Source organism: Pelodiscus sinensis, chromosome 4 (genome assembly GCF_052426305.1).
Source record: "Pelodiscus sinensis isolate ZL-2025 chromosome 4, ASM5242630v1, whole genome shotgun sequence".
In the NCBI taxonomy this organism is placed as follows: Eukaryota; Metazoa; Chordata; order Testudines; family Trionychidae; genus Pelodiscus; species Pelodiscus sinensis.
The window spans coordinates 3,177,960-3,197,720 of NC_143055.1; the positions used below are offsets into that span (position 1 = coordinate 3,177,960).

The following is a 19,761-nucleotide window of genomic DNA, read 5'->3' on the forward strand; positions in this document are numbered from 1 at the left end:
CTCTGTCCCCTTTCTTACATCCATACCCCCTCCCAGATCACAATCCCCTCCTACCCAGGTCACATCCCAAACTCCTGCACTCCAGTCCCCTGCCCTGGGTCACAACCGCTTGCTTCATCCCAAGTCCCTCAGACTCCAGTCTCCCTCCTGCATCCTAGTCCCTTACCCCAAGCTCCCTTCTGCACCCAGCCCCATCCCAAACCCCACATCTCCTCCATTAATACCATGGAAGAATATGGCTCTAGACCACTTTCCAAAATGTTGGAGTGGCTCCCCATCAAAAATTATTGCCCACCCCGGCCCTACAACCTCCCTAGACAATTTATTCCAGTGCTTTACCACCCTGACAGTTAAAAAGCTTTTCCTAATGTCCAACCTAAACCTCCCTTGCTGCTATTTAAGCCCATTGCTTCTTGTCCTATCCTCAGAGGTTAAGGAGAATAATTTTTCTCCCTCCTCCTTGTAACACCCTTTCAGGCATTGTTATCATATCCCTTTCAGGCTTCTTTTTTCCACACTAAATAATCCTAATTTTTTAATCTTCCCTCATAGATCATGTTTCCTAGGCCATTAATTGTGTGTGTTGCTCTCCTCTGGATAGTCTCCAATTTGTCCACATCTTGCCTGAAATATGGTGCCCAAAACGGGACACACTACTCCAGTTGAGGCCTAATCAGCACAAAGTAGAGCAGAAGAATTTCTTACTATGTTTTGCTTAAAACACTCCTGTTAATACGCCCCAGAATACTTGTGGGGTTTTTTTGCAACAGAGTCACGTTGTTGATTCATATTTAGCTTGTGGTGCACTATGACCCTTTGATCCCTTTCTGCAGTACTCCTTCCTAGACTGTCATTTCCCATTCTGTATGTGTGCAACTGATTGCATTTGTCCTTCTTGAAGTTTATCCTATTTACCTCAGACCACTTCTCCAGTTTGCCCAGATGATTTAGAATTTTAATCCTATCCTCAAAAGCCCTTGTGGCCTCTCCCAGCTTGATATCATTCACAGACTTTAAATGTACTCTCTATGCCATCATCTAAATCGCTGATGAAGATACTGAACAGACCAGGTCCCAAAACTGCTCCCTGGACTATGAACTATTGATAAATCTCTGAAAAAGGTCATCCAACCTGTCATGCACCCATCTTCTAGTAACCCCATTTAGGTTGCATTTCCCTAGTGTATTTATAAGAAGGACATACAAGACTATCTGTATAAAATGTTTTACTAAAGTCTAGGTTACCACATCTAACATTACTAAGCTTATTCCCACCTCTCCCATCAACTCATTTAATTTTGGTGCCTCAGTTTACTTATGTAAAATTAACTAAAATAGGCCTTTGTTACACTATTTCTTGTAATTAGTGTTCTAATCAGTTTCTGGCATGCTTGGTTCTCAGTAGGGTTCATTCACACAAAACATCAATTCTTGGTTACTGTGTGCCTAATAGTGTTTTGCCCTTGCCAGCTACTGATGGTGTCTCATGGTTGCTAAACTAGTTACAAGAAGACAGGTATTTTTGCAATATAGATGAGCCCCCTTTTATTATGCCTGCCCCACAGATTTGGTGGTTTTTCACAACGTTGTGTTTGGGGCCACTTCCTTGTATGTTATAATGTTGCTCTGTCTGCATTTTTCTGGGCACTTTTTTCAAGTGCAAAGTGCTGTTAAAAACTATTATTTCTGAATAAATTGGGTTTATAGTTCTAGTTGTTACCACCAGTGTAATTTTATCCATGTCCAGTAAATGAAGACATAATCCAGTATTTTCTATCACTTTGAAATTTGTATTTAGAAGATTGAAACAGCAAATCTTTTAAAATGGCACAGTTTAGAAAGTGAACATTTGCATGTGAATACTTTGAGAGATTATATAGGCATTCCCTGGATAGATAAATACTTGTATAATGTTTAAAGGCATACTAAGCTAAGTGGGACCCTCCTACTCCTTTTCTTTCAGAAACTACTGCAGAGGTTACAAAGAGCGAAGAACCGACTGAGCCAGCAAGCAAGGTTTGATTAAATATTCAAAGCAAAATTACTTTAATCTGTAAATGTTTCTCAAGTATGAATTCAATGTTGGTCCAAGATACTCGTGTAGACATCAGAATTTCAGCCTTCCATTTATATGCATAATATATAGAGGGACAGCAATGAAGCTGTAGAGTCAATATAATCTTTCCCCAGAATTGGGGGGTCCCTAAAAGAGAGGCACGTATGCAAATGAGAGTTTAATTTTTACATTGTTATGTTCCTGGTCTTTCTTGATACGTGTCGAGGTTATAGAATAACGAGTCTCCCAACTTTTCATTCTACAGTCCACTTTTTCCCTCCAACTCTTTCCCTGCCCCTCTTGTTCTCAAAAGGATGAACTCCCCCTTCATCCTTATTGCTCAAGGCATCCACTCCCCCCCCAATTCACCGCCCCTCACCCGATCTCCCCTGCCGAGCCCCGCTGGCCCCCCCCCAGCTCTGCTTCCCACTGGCTGCCCCTCCCCTGATCTCCCTTGGCCAGCCCTACTGCCCCAGCTCCCCTCCCACCACCGCCCCTCTCCCGATCTCCCCTGCCCAGCCCCACTGCCCCCCCCCCCAACTCTGCTTCCCGCCAGCCGCTTCTCCCCTGACCAGCCCCACTGCCCTGACCAGCTTGGCATCTCCCCCTCCTCCTCCCAGCCAGCTGTGCTCTCCTCCTGGCTGGTCCCTCCCTCTCCTCCCCCCCCAAATCAAGTATGTCCGGGATTTTTTTAGACTACCTGGTAACTGTAGCCATGGGGAGCAAGGTGGATGCCCAAGCCGTTGTGTGCGTAGGAGTGGGGCGAGTCCCAGACAGCGTTTTGGGGCCACAGGCGGCGGGCACGTGACCTAGGGTAGATGGCACTGTCTCTGCAGTGCAGCGCGGTGGGTTATTTTTTATTTTTACAGGTTGAGATCGGACCCTATTGGGTCCAAAAGTACCTTAAAACCTTCTCCTGAAGGAAAGATTATCCAATGGAAAGTTTGGTTGCAGGTCTTTATAGTGTCATAGAATCATAGAATACTAGGACTGGAAGGGACCTCAAGAGGTCATCGAGTCCAGTCCCCTGCCCAATGGCAGGGCCAAATACTGTCTAGACCATCCCTGATAGACATTTATCTAACCTGCTCTTCAATATCTCCAGAGATGGGGATTCCACAACCTCCCTGGGCAATTTATTCCAGTGTTTGACCACCCTGACAGTTAGGAAGTTTTTCCTAATGTCCAACCTAAACCTCCCTTGCTGCAGTTTAAGCCCATTGCTTCTTGTTCTATCCTCAGAGGCCAAGATGAACAAGTTTTCTCCCCCCTCCTTATGACACCCTTTTAGATACCTGAAAACGGCTCTCATGTCCCCTCTCAGTCTTCTCTTTTCCAAACTAAACAAGCCCAATTCTTTCAGCCTTCCTTCATAGATCATGTTCTCTGGACCTTTCATCATTCTCGTTGCTCTTCTCTGGACCCTCTCCAATTTCTCCACATATTTCTTGAAGTGCGCCCCCCAGAACAGGACACAATACTCCAACTGAGGCCTAAGTAGCGCAGAGTAGAGCGGAAGAATGACTTCTCGTGTCTTGCTCACAACACGCCAAGTTATTAGAGCACAAACCTACAAAGATTTAAATTAATTCAGCCTGCTGCAGAGGTGGGCAATAATTTTTGATGGGGGGCCACTCCAGGAGCTTGGAAAGTGGTTGAGGGCTGCACTCTTTTCCATGATATTAATGGAGGAGGTGCAGGGTCTGGGATGGAGACTGGGTGCAGAAGAGAGCTTGGGGTAAGGGAGGGAGTTTGGGTGAAGGAGGCACTTATGACCTGGGGCACTGGAGAGAATGCAGGGATTTGGGTTGTGAGCTAGGGCTGTAGGGGACTGCGATCTGGGACAGGGGATTGGAGTGCCAGATCTTGAAGGGGATATGGGTACAGGAGAGGGGCAGAGGATTTGTGTATGTGGAGTGGGGGGCAGAGAGTTGGGGAAGGGAGGGACTGGGTGCCAAAGACAGGCTCTGGCCAGAAGAATTAACAGCCAGCAGCACTTGGGTTAAGGATCTGAGCCTGGGGCAGGGAGTTGAGGTAAAGGAGGGAGTTCAGGGTAAAGGCTCTGTAAGGGAATTTGGGTCTCGGGAGGGCTTGGGGTTGGGGTGCAGGAGGGGGTTTATGACGGGCAGGGGTTTAGGATGCAGGATCCAGCAGGACACTGCTTACCACAGGTGATGCAGTGGGGCTAAGGCAGGCTCACCCTTGCCTTAGCCCTGCACCACTCTCAGAAGCAGCCAGCAAACTCCTTCCATCCCAGGCCCTGTTGTGCCCCCCTCCATTCGGTGGAGATAGAATACAGGGTAGAAGAGGGGGCACTGTGACATCAGTGCCCCCCCCCCCTCCCCTGCTCTGCCCAGCAAGTGGGGGAAGGTGGGAGTATCTCTAAGGCAGAGGGCAGGAGGTGTGCAGCAGTGCGAGGAGGGGCCGCTGAAGTGCCAGCATTTGATAGTCTCTTGGCTAAACCAGTCAAAATTACCTGTCACAGGCTCCAAGATTTACCAGTAGATTCCAATCTACCGGCTGGTGACCACTGCCCTAGAGTACAATCACTGAATTCAAGTTTCAGCTGTTCCCCCTAAGCTGTGCAGGGAGCCCTGAGCCTCTAACTGGGCTGCCTGTCCCGCCTCTGCACAGGCAGCTGCTATGTGCTCTGGAGCCCCCACTGCTTTGGGGCTGCCTGTTATTGAAACAGGCAGCTTCCATTGGCTGATTTCTGACCAGAAACCAGCCAGTGGGATTGTGCTGGGGGCGGGAGCAGCTCCTAAAGCTTTCCTCCTTCTCCTCTGGACTCACACTTCATAAAGAAAAACCGCCCTGCAGCTGTGTTTCTGAGCAGTGTGCAGGTGGGGCAAGGCAAGCAGGGAGCCTGCCTGGTGCTCCCACAGCATCTGTGGGCCAGATTCGGCCTGTGGGCTGTATTTTGCCCAGGCCTGGCCTGTTGTCAGGTCATGATTATGTAACAAATTATCTTAATAGTGGAAGAACAGACACCTTTCAAATTTCCCTTTAGTTACCTATCACTTAAAATCTTGTGCATTGCATAGATATCAAGATTTTAGTTTAGGATTAATGGTTGTCTTTTTTTTGCTCTTCAGAGAAGGGTAAAGGTGGTGTTATGTTACTCACCATCTTCCCTCAGGCTGCTTGGCTTCTTTCTCATTGGGAACAGTAGCAGGCAGTGGCCAATTTGACGGCCATTCTGTTAATTGCTGTCCTGTAGCTTCCCATTCACTGAGAACAGTAGGAGTTGGCAGCCATTTTGAAAGAGATCAGTTAGTAGAAATCTCTACACAGGTTGAACCTCCCTAGTCCAGGATTCTGGTCCAGCAATAATCATGATGTGGCATGATTTTAGTTAGCTGGATGTCCACTTATCATAGGTGTGGCTACATTTCCCGCGGTCCCATAAAGTTTGTTTACAGCCACTAGTCCTGACTCTCAGCGTTCTAAGTTATTTACCCCAATTGTCCCCTAAGGGTGTGTCTAGACTACATGCCTCCGTCGACGGAGGCATGTAGATTAGCCAGATCGGCAGAGGGAAATGAAGCCGCGATTAAAATAATCGCGGCTTCATTTAAATTTAAATGGCTGCCCCGCTCTGCTGATCAGCTGTTTGTCGGCAGATCAGGGCAGTCTGGACGCGCCGCGTCGACAAAGAAGCCTTTCTTGATCGGCACAGGTAAACCTGGTTTCACGAGGCATACCTGTGCCGATCAAGAAAGGCTTCTTTGTCGACGCGGCGCGTCCAGACTGCCCCGATCTGCCGACAAACAGCTGATCGGCAGAGCGGGGCAGCCATTTAAATTTAAATGAAGCCGCGATTAAAATAATCGCGGCTTCATTTCCCTCTGCCGATCTGGCTAATCTACATGCCTCCATCGATGGAGGCATGTAGTTTAGAAGTACCCTAAGAGTCCAATAAGCAGGGGAAATGTTGCTAATGCTGCGGTCTGGCAAATTCTTTGGTTCCGCACCCATCAGTGTTGGACTAGAAAGTTAAATCTGTAGAAGAATGTTGTTCATTGACTCATTCTGAAGGAGAAAGTTTGTGATGAAAGATAGCAAAAAAGACTATTAATGTTAAACATTTCTTTTTAAAAACTACTCATTGCCCATATCTGCTCTATGCAAAAAAGGCTATCGCAGGATGGTGTGCAAGAGCAATGATAGGAAGGAGGCAAAAGAAAAGAGATTTGTGTATGCATGTGTGGAGGTCTGGAGCTGGGGGAAACAGATAATACACTGGCTTTTTTGTGCTGTTCCAGAGAGACACAAAGCAGCCAGTGTGCCCTGGTGCATTTGGGTGCAAAGGTAAACAATAGAAATAATAAAGACTTGAGGTCAGTGCTACGTAATTTCATAATCATTAGAAGTATCTCACCACATTAAGAAAAAGCAAGGATGACGTTCATAAATCATTACAGCATTCCTGTAATGATTAGAGAAACGAGCATTACAAACCCAGGAAATTCAGGAAAAACCCAGAGTATATTCAGAAGTTGATTTAATCTAATCTGTGACTGCAGACCTTACTATGTAGTAATTATGGTCATTACAGTGCATCAAAGCATTTCTAAATTAAAGATGATTTGGGTGCTCTGTTTCCATATCATAACTTTTTTGAATTTTATTTTAAGTTTAACCTTAATTGAGTTTTCTGGGTTTACAATGTGTGGCTTTTGAGAGAATTACAGGATCATTAATTTTATTCTTAAATTTCTGTTATGTATTCAACCTTTACTCCAGTTTGATGTTATCTGAGAATAATACATGCACTTTTAAGAGAAACAATGAAATTTAAATACAGAAAGGCTTGACTGACTATTTTAATTTAGAGCAGTAGTGTGGATTAGTGAAAATACCTACCTTTCTTTGTTTGCAGGAGCTGGATGACATCTGTGTTGTTGTTATTTCAAACTTACCAGATAAAGGATATTCTGTTGAGGAAGTTTCCAACCTAACAAAGCCATTTGGAGGACTGAAAGATGTTTTAATTTTGTCTTCTCATAAAAAGGTATTCCAATTGGTATTTAGAAAAAATGTTTTCTGGTATTCTGTCATCATGTAAAGAAGCTCTAAAAGAAATGTATAGCAAGTTCAGATGTTAAACTAACTTATAACGGCATACAGTAAATCTGTGCTTTGTAAGATCATTTAGACTTCTTTTTTTGTTTAAAAGGCATATCTGGAAATAACTCAAAAATCTGCAGATTCCATGGTTAAATTTTATACTTGCTTCCCTATGTCAGTGGATGGAAATCAGCTCTGCATTAGTATGGCACCAGAATACAAGAGTGTAAAAGATGAGGTAAGCATATGAAATACGAAGCATTTTTTTTCTTTTTAAGATGGTTGCAGTTACTCAGCATCCATTTGTGTATTCCCCCCTGCTAGGCTAGACTGCTTCTTTACTTAATATCCATTAGATCCCTGCTATTTCAAGTTACTGTTTATTGCAAGCCCTGCCTCCTTTCTCTCCAAGGCGCGCACATCATAGGGTACACCCAAGGAGTTATACTTACTGTAAAACTCAGTTCTTCTTTTCTACTGGTTTTTTCATTACCAAGTATTTTAGCAAATATGGTCTAGACAGAATTTTTGTTTGGCAAAGCGAATGTGACAGTTATAATGAAGGTAGTGTTGAGAGAGGTTTGCTGTATCAAGTACTTAAATTTGGGAAAGATTGTCACATCAATCTTAAATTTTCAGGTTCTGTTTTGATATGTTGTTGGTGGTAGCAATGAAATGCTGTGCCTTCCAATTACATGCAACCGTACCAACCATCTAATTTCAGAACTATAATGTATGCTCTCTTCTTTTCAGGAAGCTATATTTACTGCTATGATTAAAAATGCCAACTTGAAGGTAAGTAGGATAATTTAAAAAAATTGGTCAGTAATTTAGCCATCTGCTAATTTTTATATTTTTATAGTTTGGTAATCTAATTGCTACACAAAGTGCTATAAAATTAATTAAATGTTGTGTAAACATTAAATTTCATTAAATAAAAAGTAAAACATGAGAGAGAGGTGCAACCTGTAGTATGAAAAAGTATCTATGAACTGGGCTTCTCTGGTCTGACCACGGATGTTCCAGGATCAGAGAGTCTCAGCTTGATGCATGAGGGACCCGGGAAGCCCAGTGCATGGCTCAGCTGTGTTGCAGGGGGAGCCAGGAAGCCTGGTGGGGCGGCAGAACAGGGGATGAGGCTGGCAGCAGGAGTGCCAGAAATGACCTCCCCGGTTATGGCAAAATCCCTCATCTGGGACCAGTCAGATTCTGATGGTGCTGGACCATGGGAGGTCCAAGCTGTACTGTGCTTTTTGTTTAATTAGAGGTCTAATCAGTAGGAGAGCTCATAGAAAACAGCATGAAGTGGACTGAACAAGCATAACTTTATTTAGATACACATTGTGAATGGGTGCCAGTGATAAATGTTTAATAGGAGTTCTGGGAGATCCTCCTGTTCATTCTCTCCTCACACATGCCTTCCCTCAGCTCTCTTAACTGCGTGTCATTGTAGCTCAGTGAGTCCAATTGACATTGATTCTTCAAAGAGACTTGTATTTACAGTGGCCCTCGTACAGGGCTTTCAAAACATTAGGGTTATTAGTCAACTGGAAGGCAGATCTCACAAAACTAAGTGATTGGGCAACAAAATGGCAAATGAAATTTAATGTTGATAAATGTAAAGTAATGCACATTGGAAAAAATAATCCCAACTCTATATACCAAATAATGGGGACTAGAGATCTTGGAGTCATTGTGGATAGTTCTTTGAAAACATCCACTCAGTGTGCAGCGGCAGTCAAAAAAGCAAACAATGTTAGGAATCATTAAAAAAGGATTAGAGAATAAGACAAGAGAATAGCTTATTGCCTCTATATAAATCCATGGTATGCCTACATCTTGAATACTGCTGTGGTTGCCTCATCTCCAAAAAGAAATCTCGGCTTTAGAAAAGGTTCAGAAAAGGGGAACAAAGATGACTAGGGGTTTGGAATGGGTCCCATATGAAGAGAGATTAAAAAGACTGGGACTTTCCTAAACTCAAAAGAGGAGACTAAGCAGGGGATATGAGAGAGGTCTATAAAATCATGACTGTTGTAGAAATAGTGAACAAGGAAAAGTTATTTACTTGCTCCTATAACATTACAACTAGGGGTCACCAAATGAAATCAATGGATAGCAGGTTTAAAACAAACAAAAGAAAGTTTTCTTCACAGAGCACGCAGTCAACCTATGGAACTCCTTGCCAGAGGATGTTGTGAAGACCAGGATGTTAATACGGTTCAAAAGAGAGCTAGATACATTCATGGAGGTTAGGTCCATCAATACTTATTAGCCAGGATGGGCAGGGATGGTGTCCCTAGCCTCTGTTTGTCAGCAGCTGGAAATGGGTGACGGGATAGATCATGTGATGATTCCCTGTTCTGTTCACTCCTTCTGGGGCATCTGGCATTGGCCACTGTCAGAAGACAGGACATTGGACTAGATGGACCATTGGTCTGATTCAGTGTGGCCGTTCTTATGTTCAGAATAAGATGTCCTTAAAGTTAGCATGGATAAATGAAAGTTTAAGTATAGTCCATTTTGGTCAGCCTAGAGAACATGTTGTTGTGAGCTTCATTTTCAGGATTGGTCTCTTATCTTTTTTGAATTCCTTATCAGTTCCTAAGTGAGAGAGCGCTCCAAACCTCTTTTAGAAGCCAACTTTTAAATCCCCACTTTGTATCTCTGTCCTTGTTTTTGAGCTGGGATTTCTGCTCCGCTTCCCTGTTGAAAGGTGGTGAAAATCCATGGTCTTTGGCTCTTCCATTTTCTCTCCAGCCATCTTGTTGATGTAGGTTCTTTAATGGCTCTTCATTCCACCCAGGAAGGGAGATGATCCCCACAAACCTATGTTGCTTACTCAACCTTCAGAACAAACTTAATCCTACCTGCTCCTCCTCTTCTCCCCTCCCCCCACCCAGGAAAGGGGAAACTGAGGTACACGCAGAATTCAGAAAATATTAGATAATTCCCATTTCATCACAGTAATCTACTAAATCCTGTGCAGCTGTCATAATCGTGACTTCATATGGAAAGCTGACAACTCCTTTGAGCATCCTGATCATAGTTGGATCCACCTTCCCTTCTTTAGCAAATGTTAAGCTCCCTATTTGTTTTATATTAATCTTTGAACAAGAGGAACCCTTTACTTTGCTTTATTATAGGCAAACTTCTAAAATAATTTCCTATGTCAAAGAGCTCTTGTCAGTCTTTAGGCATAAACCTTGAGAAGGAGAAAATTTGGTTTTAACTGGTTGGAACTCAGACTTCAGGTTAAGTTCACATTTAACTGTTGAAGGAGACTGAATCAAAGACTAAAGTACCAGAAGACAAACTTATTTGTCCAAGAAATAAAATCCCTGTCTAGCCAAGGTTAAGGTGACAGGCTCTAAGTGTGTTTTTCTTTTTCTAAAGGAGTGAGTCTTTCTCTCTTTCTTTGGTATACAAGGCCACATTATAAAAAGTTAAAATTGTGAAAATATGAGCAGTTAAAGGAGGAAGGAGGTTTTTTTTGGAGCACTGTTGTAGAAGTCACATTGAGGTTTACTGAATATTTCTAAGTTGGATCTGATAATTTGAACTCTTGAGTAAAAGAATATATATGTTTTTGTTTTTTTTTTCTTTTCAGGTATGACAGAATTTTCACAGTAATTTTTCTGCATTTGCCCGTTCAATTCAACATTTTGAATTTCCATCTTTATGCTTTTCTTGTAGGTAAATACAGAAACTTTATATAATCAGTTTGTGCATCTTGGTAACTTACCAGATGAAGGATACACAGAACTTGAAGTAGTTTGTGTGGGACTTCGATTTGGTAAAGTGGATCACTATGTCGTGTTGAAGAATAAAAAGAAGGTAAGTATATTTTAATCTTGGTGTGTGAGGCCCTTCGTATAAAAAATATATGATCGGATCTGATGACCTCTCAGTAGCAACATATCTGCTATTCAAGAGATTGAAGGTTAAAAGTTGGGTCCTTGATTCTGCCCATTGCTATTAGGAACCAGTGCATCTTGTGTCATGGACAAAGGGAGTGCTGCATTATTGCTAACCACTCAGAGTACATCAGGAATAGTTTCAGATGGAATTGAATTGTCAAGAAAGACAGGCACTAAATATGTACTTTTGAAGATGGGAAATTGAAGTACAACTGGTAGAAACAAAAACTTCCCATTCCAAAGGAAAATTTCAGAATTTTGGAACAACTTTTCTTCTGTTTCAGAACTAAAGGTGGATTTATTGGAATCTTCCACAATTAACATTCTGAAGACTTGTTCAGACAATCACTTTGATTTTTCTGAACAAAAACTTGTAAAATATAAAAATCAAAATATTTTATTTTGTGTATTGTATTTGTATATATAATTTTACATTTTAACTTTTAAATTTATTAAAACAATTATTGCTCTAATCAGTAGTGTGAAACATCTTTTAAGTCTTTTTGGTTTAATTACGGTTGACAGGTGATTAATCATGCAATTGAAAAATAGCATTAACAATTGTGCTGTTAAACAATAATAGAATATGGTGTATTGAAATATTTTGGATGTTTTCTGCATTTTCAGACATCGATTTCAATCACAACACAGTACAAAATGTACAATGCTCATTTTATATTTTTTTACAAATATGTGCACTGTAAAAACCAAAAGAAATAGTATTTTTAAATTCACCTCTTACAAGTGGTAGAGATGTAGCCGTGTTAGTCTGGGGTAGCTGAAGCAAAATGCAGGACAATGTAGCACTTTAAAGACTAACAAGATGGTTTATTAGATGATGAGCTTTCGTGGGCCAGACCCACTTCCTCAGATCAAATAATGGAAGAAAACAGTCACAACCATATATACCAAAGGATACAATTAAAAAAAAAATGAACACACATGAAAAGGACAAATCACATTACAGAACAGAAGGGGGATGGGGGGGGGGAAGGAAGGTGAATGCCAGTGAGTTAATATTAGAGGTGGGGAAGGGGAAATGTCTGTGAGTTAATAGTATTAGAGGTGATAATTGGGGAAGCTATCTTTGTAATGTGTAAGATAGTTGGGGTCTTTGTTAAGTCCGGTGCGGAGGGTGTCGAATTTTAGCATGAATGCCAAATTTTAGCATGAATGCCAAACCTCTTACAAGGGCTGTAGTGCAGTATGGGGGGGGGGGGGGCAGAGAGGCAGGTGGGAGCTGGTGCTTGAAGGGATCCAGTTTAAAAGCTGTCTCTCCATGAGCACCTGCTCCTGTGGAGTCCTGCCCCGCCCTGGTGCTATTGCCTCTGATAAAGAAGCAACAGCATAGGGGGTGGGAGCTGGTATACATGGGATTCGAGCTTTCAAGGTGGCTCCCTGTGTATACTGGCTCAGTTCCTGCAAAGCTCCTCTCCCCCTTCCACTGCCTCTGTATCCGAGGCGGGAGCTGGCTGCATGGAGCTGCCTGCCCCTTCTCCCCCTGCTGCCTCTTTGTTAGAGACAGTGGGGGGGTAGGGGAGGGATAGGTGGGAGCCAGTGCTCATGGGGTGCCAACTCTAAAGCTGGCACTGGATCCCTCCTGCCCCCCACGTGTAAACTTGTAATCGCTGCAAAATCCAGCAGTTACACATTTACACAAATTCACATTAGTTAACATCCTGAGGGCCCTAACACAACTACAACAACACTGCATACCTGTGGTTGTTCCCATGGTTTGGACAAAGCGAATGTAAAATTATGGATGAGGAGTAAATGGATCATCCGGGTTTGACAATGTCTTTGGGGTAGATATTGGAAGGGTATCCATTGTTGTGTAAATATCCGAAGCCTGAAGTAATGCTGTCCTTTGGAGGAATGGTCTTAAAACACTGGATTCATTATTACAACTGCTTTGTAACCCACTTTTTTGTCCCATGTTTGCAGAGGTGTTAATGATCCATTTCACCTTGAATGGTCTCTTAGAATGTGTTGGCTACTTTGCTGAGCAGTTTGTTCCACTGTAGTTAGCTGTGATACTGAGTAGCTTTCTCACATCTAAAAAGGTGTGTGTAGCTCAAAAGCTTCTCTTTCATCAACAGAAGTTGCCCTAATGAAAGATATTACACCCCTCCTGCCCCCAACCTTGTGGTTTTAAGGTAATTTAAGTTGAAAGAGGAAGTAAGCCAGATGCAATAGCTATATCTCTTCAGTAAACTTGTGTTGGTGCTCTCAACTAAGGAAAGCAAACCTAAGCAGTAGTTATTACTTAGCACTGTAGTGTCTTTATTTATTTATTAATTAGGTTTTCAAATAGAAAAAAATAAATCTTTGTGCCCATTTTTTACGTTTTTAAAGGCAATTCTTCAGCTAGATAGTCCTGACTCAGCTAAATCAATGTGCTGCTTCCTAAAACAGTACCCATACAACATGGGTGAAAATACACTGACTTGTATGCTATCACCAAGGATTGAACCTGCAGAGGTAAGGCAGTTCTATTTTTGGTAAGGCAACTTTTTTTTGTTTGTTTTTGCTGAACACAAATGCTTTTGTAGTCATGAACCTCATGTACATTGAGACTCAAACCAAAGTTTGAGTGCCTACTAGAGAAGTATTTCAACAACTTATGCCAGAGCCCACCCCACCACCTTACCTTCAGGGTGTGCCTTATCCCTCCTCTCCCTGAGTGGGCGGGACTTGAGCCCACCACCCTGCTCTCCCCAGGCGAGCGCCCTATCCCCTAGGCCACGCCGGAACCCGCCCCGCCAGCTCAACTTCAGGGTGCCCTTTATCCCTTCCACCGGAGCGGCCTGTATATTGGCAATCCCTCCGCTCCCAGGGTGTGGGGGGGACGGGGACTTGTGCACCCTAAAATAGCATATTGAGATCACAGCATTGCTGCTTAATTTGCTCATGTATTTTCTTGTAATATCTTTTAAAGTTAATTTTATGAGTGTTTATGGAATCTCTTCCTTCTATTTAAAAGCAGTTTCTATCAACGGGTTAAAAGGAGCATTCATAGAAAAATGGTTAGCAGCACCTTTTTCTTGTGGTTTTGAAAGTATTTAAGCCTCCTTTTCTCTCCCTCTCCCACAACCTCTCCTCCCCCCCCAAAACCAGTTGTTTGTGCATCAGTTTGTGGGCTAGAGCAGCCACTTGTAAGTTACTTTATTTTACTAATCTTGGAGTATTGAACAGATCCCAATTTATCTTTTACAAGAGAAAATTCCTGAATGTGATTGAAAGTCCTACAAAGACAGCTCATGTGAAAACGTGGCAGTTTAGGAGAGAGGAGGATCAGTTTAGAATCAAATCTTCCCCACTGTCTCCACTGCACACTTCCTGCTGCCCTTCTCCACACTGTCTCCATAAGATGATTTTTTTTGGTCCTCACATTTACCCCTCTCTCCATTCCTCCTACCCTCACCTCACATTTAACATTTATCTCCCTCACTGTTGGGAGTTCAGACATGACTGTGACAATGTATTAGGCTACCTGGCCAATCAGAATGAGGCTTTGGACAATCCAGGTGAATAGCCAGATTCTAAGTATTTTGGAAAAAAATGTTGAGCTCCTTGATACTTTGGGCCATAGATATGGTCCCAACAGACGCTCCTGGCCAAAAGAGTCAGATCCAAACTGAGGAAGCTCCACCCCATGTACATAGGCCTCCTACGCCATCAAAAAGTGTGCCTCTTATCTTCATGTCTGACTCATGAGCAGGAATAACTAAAGCAAAGAATCTTGTATCTGGGCCTCCTTACTAACATAACAGCACATAGAAGTATACAAGCAGTTTGCCTTCTAAAATCCCTGAGAAAAGGGATTCTTGTTCAGATAGGCCAAGTCTCTGTGCCCAGGATTTTAGGACTTGGGTCCTCCTAAGATTCCTGGCTGTGATCAGATGGTGCACAGGTACAAGGCTCATTCAGTACCACCCCCCACGTTGCCATTGACACCGACCACTGTACTGACTAAGACAGAGCCGCAGAGCAGGCCCATAAGGAACCACTGATTACTGAAAGTTCCTTTTCAATGACCCTGGTGGTCCAAGGTAATGGGATGCAGCCTTCTAAGGCTCTAGTATCTTATATCGCTTCAGACGCTATTCGCATTCTCCTTGTTACTTGGACCAGTCCTTTCTAGAGAGAGTCTAATACCAGTAGAAGTCATGGACTCAGGGAGAAGCTTGTCTTCTTACTCATTCTCTAGCTGTGGCTTCTCAGCACTGGTACTGACAGCACTGCCACTAGAACTGGACCCACCTGGTGAGTTGGGTGTACCAATGAAACGGTCTGCTCCACTGAAGGAGTTCAGCCAGAGGATCGGGAGTCTCCTTGTACCAGATTTGTCTTCTCAAATAGAGACTCTCTCCTTGGAACTGATGATACCCCATGCCATCACCACCTACTTACAACCTCCGACTGGCCTTACTGGGATCTGTATATATGGGTCCCAGAGGCAGTGATATCCAAAAGAGGGAATCTTGCACCCTTCCCTGTCTAGAGCCTCCTGAGCCTATGGAAGATGAGCTGGATTTGTTGGTGCCACGTATACTAGTAAGTGTATCATCTTCCTTGCCCAGCATGGTGCTTGCACCAGCCTCAGTGTTTCCTCTGGGCAGCCACAGGCCATTCAAAGAGCTACTTATGAGAGCGGCAGAACAGCTCAAAATTATCTTCTCGGAGGTCTAGGACATGCAACACAAGTTCCTAGTCATTCTCTAGTCTATGGAATCTAGGCAAGTAGCACTAACACTGACAAGGCCATACTAGGTCCAGCAAAAACTGGTACAGTATATACCAGCTACCTGAGTTCATACCTCCAACAGGGCAGAAAAACTTGATTTTTTTTTTTCGTGGCTCGGGGTGCTGAGTTCTTATTCTCTCGCCTGTCCTGAATGCCTGCACTACCCAAGGAGCCACAGAAAGTCCCAGACAACAGCACCCAAGAGTCACTGTTTCATATAAGGTGCCACAGGACTCCTCGCCGCTGTTTCATAAAAGAAGCCAAACATTTGGGCCTTGTAAGGAGACAGTTGTTTATTTCCACCAGCCTGCAATTTAGAATTTCTGACTTCTAGGCCCTCTTGATCAATTTTTTAAAGCTATTCTAAGTTCCTGGGCTTTTATTCCCTGGTACGTTGAATTGCTGCATCAAGGACCAAATTATCCTCTTGGCAGTTTCAGAGGGGTAGCCATGTTAGTCTGTAACTGAACATTTTTTAAAAAAACAGTGAATTGTCCTGCAGCTTCAGAGACTAACAGAAATGTAGTGTATTGCTTAGGAGCTCAGAATTTCCTAGCAGCCAGCTGTAGCAGGCACGTAACCATTTCATAACCACTTGGGGTCAGTGGCAAAGTGATGGATAGAGCCTTCACTCCGTGGGGAACCCCTGCCCAGATCCTAGTTGCCTTCCAAACAAACAGGAAGCGCAAGTACGTGCTGTACCAGTGGTGCTCAAGCCCAGTTCTCCAGAGCAGAGATGCTTTCCTGTTCCCCATGACAAGCCATTGATTGATACCTTCACTTCTGTCCTGCTTCACCAAACATTGTGGAAAATTCAAAAGGGCAAAGCACAGGTCATTCTCATTGTGCCCAGATCGCCCAGGCAGTTCTGATTTCCATGTCTCCTGCATGTATCGGACTGGTTGCCCACCAGTAGTCATCTTTTGCAGACCTCTGGAATCAAGAAAATGGTTGGGGCAAACACACCAGTCTGGAAGCTCTTCATCTTGCAGGTTGATATTTGGATGGGTGTCTCAGAACTAGAGTACTCCTTTTCCAAAATGGTGAGAGCCATTTTTACTGGTAGCGGAACAGACTCGACTTTGTTACATATCTGGGTAGAAGGTTTGGGGGTTTTGTTGTTTTTGTTTTAAATCTGGGGCAAACGCTTGGGTATCTCTTGACCTGTAAGAATTTTCTCAGATGCACAGAGTGCGTTTGTACCCATAGTGGACTACAGATAGGGACTGCATATCTCAGAGAACTTCAGTTATGAGGGGTACATAATTTCCTTATATTGTATCTTCTGCTTGATTTGGGGACTGGTTTAGATGGCACCAGAAGTAGCTTCTATCCCTATCTTGTATGACACTGATTCTATTGTAACGAAAAGGGGAACTGAGTTAGCACCATTTCTGAGGAGTATATACAGTGGGTTTTTTTTATGAACAGACTTCACAGCACTTTAGAACATTTTAAGGATTATCTAAATGCTAGAAATAAACTTGCCATTGGCAGCGAAAAATGAATACTGTACATTAACAAATGATATGAAGGGAATTCCTTTCAAAGAGACGCTGTAAGATGCAAGTGGGCTTTCTGTAACCATTGACCATATCTTATTTAGCAATAGACAGCATGGCTTTGTTACTGTACATGTGTAACCAGATTAGCGCTCGGTGCAAACAAAGACCCGCTTTCAGCCCTTTGTACTTCCAAAGCAGTATTATTTCCTGCTCTGTGTTTTGGATGATACAAGAGAAAAAATTAGCATATAGCAGCAACAGTCTCCAGCAACATGACATCATCATCATAACTAAGCCTACATGTTTGACACAGTGATAAAAATGTCTAGAATCTAGCAAGGTCCTGATGGTATTTCACCATTTGGTGGCTGTTGTAGTAATATGAAAGCTATTTTTTCTAATGTATACACACCAATATGTGTACTGTCCATATGAAGGTGGCATATCAGTGTGGACATAGAAGATGTGGTAATAATACTATCCTAGCCTTATGGAAACAGCATGCAGCTAGCAGCAACTGTACTTAAATGTCTGAGGCAGGGCTGCAGCCCGCCAAGCCACCGGATCCGGCCTGTGCACCACTCTTGTCGGGACCATCATGGGGCACGCACCTGCTGCGGTTTAAAGCACAGTCCATGTGGCTCTTTGCTCTGCGGGGAGGGGGAGGCTTTGTGTGATCTCCAGGTGCCTAGCCCAATTCTCAGCTTTTATTGGCTGGAGTTGAGAGATTGGCCTGGAGGATGGGAGCAGCACAAGCCACTTTTCCCTTCCTAGAGCTGAGAGCCAGATGGAAGGAGCAAGCTCATTTAAAGCGATTTGGGGCTGTAGCAGGCAAGGAGCCCAGCCTGCCCTGGGGGTGCTGCAGGGCTTCTGGCTTAGGTAACTGCCTCCAAGTCAGAATCTGCCTCTGGCACCCCTGCCCCTCCTGCACCCCACTGCCCCAGGTCACAACTCCCTCCCAGACCTCACACCGTCTTCTGCATCCTAGCACTAATTATTGCCCACCCCTGGTTTGAGGGGTAGCTGTGTTGGTTTGTAACTTAAAAAAAAAAAAAAAGGGTAGTCCTGTAGCACCTGAGGGTATGTCTACACTTGCACCTTAGTTCGGACGAGGGATGCAAAGGCAGGCATTAGAAATTGCTAATGAAGCGGGGATTTAAATATCCCACGCTTCATTAGCAAGAATTCGCCAGCGCGCTAGTTCGAATCACAGCTGACTCGAAAGTGAAAGTGCGCACCGGGATGCGTTAGTTCGAACCAAACCCCTTGGTTCGAACCAAGGCATTTGTTTCGAACTAATGTGTCCCGGCGGGCACTTTCACTTTCGAGTCAGCTGTGATTTGAACTAGCGCGCCAGTGAGATCTTGCTAATGAAGTGTGGGATATTTAAATCCCCGCTTCATTAGCAATTTCTAATGCCTGCCTTTGCATCCCTTGTCCGAGCTAGGGGTGCAAGTGTAGACATACCCTGAGAGACTAACAAATATATAGTATCATGAGCTTTTGTGGGCAGATGAGGAAGTAGGTTTTGCTCACAAAAGGTTATGGGTTCTGTATATATTTTTGTTAGTCTCTCAGGTGCTACAGGACTACTTGTTTTTCTATACTGTTATGAACATTCGCGTTAAAACCCATTTGATATAAAAAAACCTTCCTTACCTGTGATACTACTAATACCTAAAATGTTAAGACTTTTAGTTCAGTAGTTTAACTGTTTCCTCTTGTTTACAGCTTTCACAGTTTCTGTTGATATTTTTAAAACATTTAGAAACATTTCTGTTAGGTGTTGTAAAAGTGTCTTTTTTTACATTTTTACATTTCTAAATTTGGTTTTATATTGGTGCTAATCTATGTGGATAGGGCCTTAATTTTCACTCCATGGTCAAATCTGCACTTTGTAGTGTACTTTCCAGTGCTTTTGAGTTTTTATACCCAGCTGGGTGGGAGAGCGAAGTGCCAGTAGTGATCACCAGAGTAGGAGAAGATGAGTTCCTCTTTGTTCCTTGCAACTTCCCATCCCAGTTACCTCTGTGTACATCACTCTTTTTTGTTTTACAATGGTGAGCAATCTTGTTACCCAGATTCTGCAGAGCTCACGAATGCCACCTCTCAGCTCTATTTCCCCATATGTATTTTTTTCTAAACAACCTCCCATTATCTTTTTCATTTATTCTAAGGAAACCAACATAAACAATTTTCTATTTTTTTTTAATTTCTAAGTATGAGCCAGTGGCAGTGGATACAAACTGGCTTTCTGCGCTCTTTATAACGAAAATATGTTGGTGTATAGATAGCAGAGAAGTGATAATATTGAAATAATATGATCTGAACACGGGTCCCAGAGCAGTTTTTGTCATGGGAGTATACCTGCAGTTCTTTGTAAAGGTGATATTCTTTAATGTACTATAGTGTATGCTGTATTTCTACTTTGAACCAAAGCATAGCCCTACCTCTTTCAAAGTT

General features: G+C 43.1%; 1 protein-coding gene across 7 annotated transcripts in view; it reads left to right on the forward strand.

The window, feature by feature from the left end:
- ZNF638 (zinc finger protein 638) overlaps positions 1-19,761 on the forward strand; it is an 86,414-nt gene that overhangs the window by 42,511 nt on the left and 24,142 nt on the right. For all 7 annotated transcript variants that reach the window (XM_075931066.2, XM_075931064.2, XM_075931067.2 and 4 more), the window contains 6 exons: positions 1,964-2,016; positions 6,939-7,070; positions 7,236-7,364; positions 7,880-7,921; positions 10,823-10,963; positions 13,402-13,527. In XM_075931066.2, coding sequence (XP_075787181.2) covers positions 1,964-2,016; positions 6,939-7,070; positions 7,236-7,364; positions 7,880-7,921; positions 10,823-10,963; positions 13,402-13,527 — 623 coding nt within the window. The remainder of the gene's footprint in view (positions 1-1,963; positions 2,017-6,938; positions 7,071-7,235; positions 7,365-7,879; positions 7,922-10,822; positions 10,964-13,401; positions 13,528-19,761) is intronic.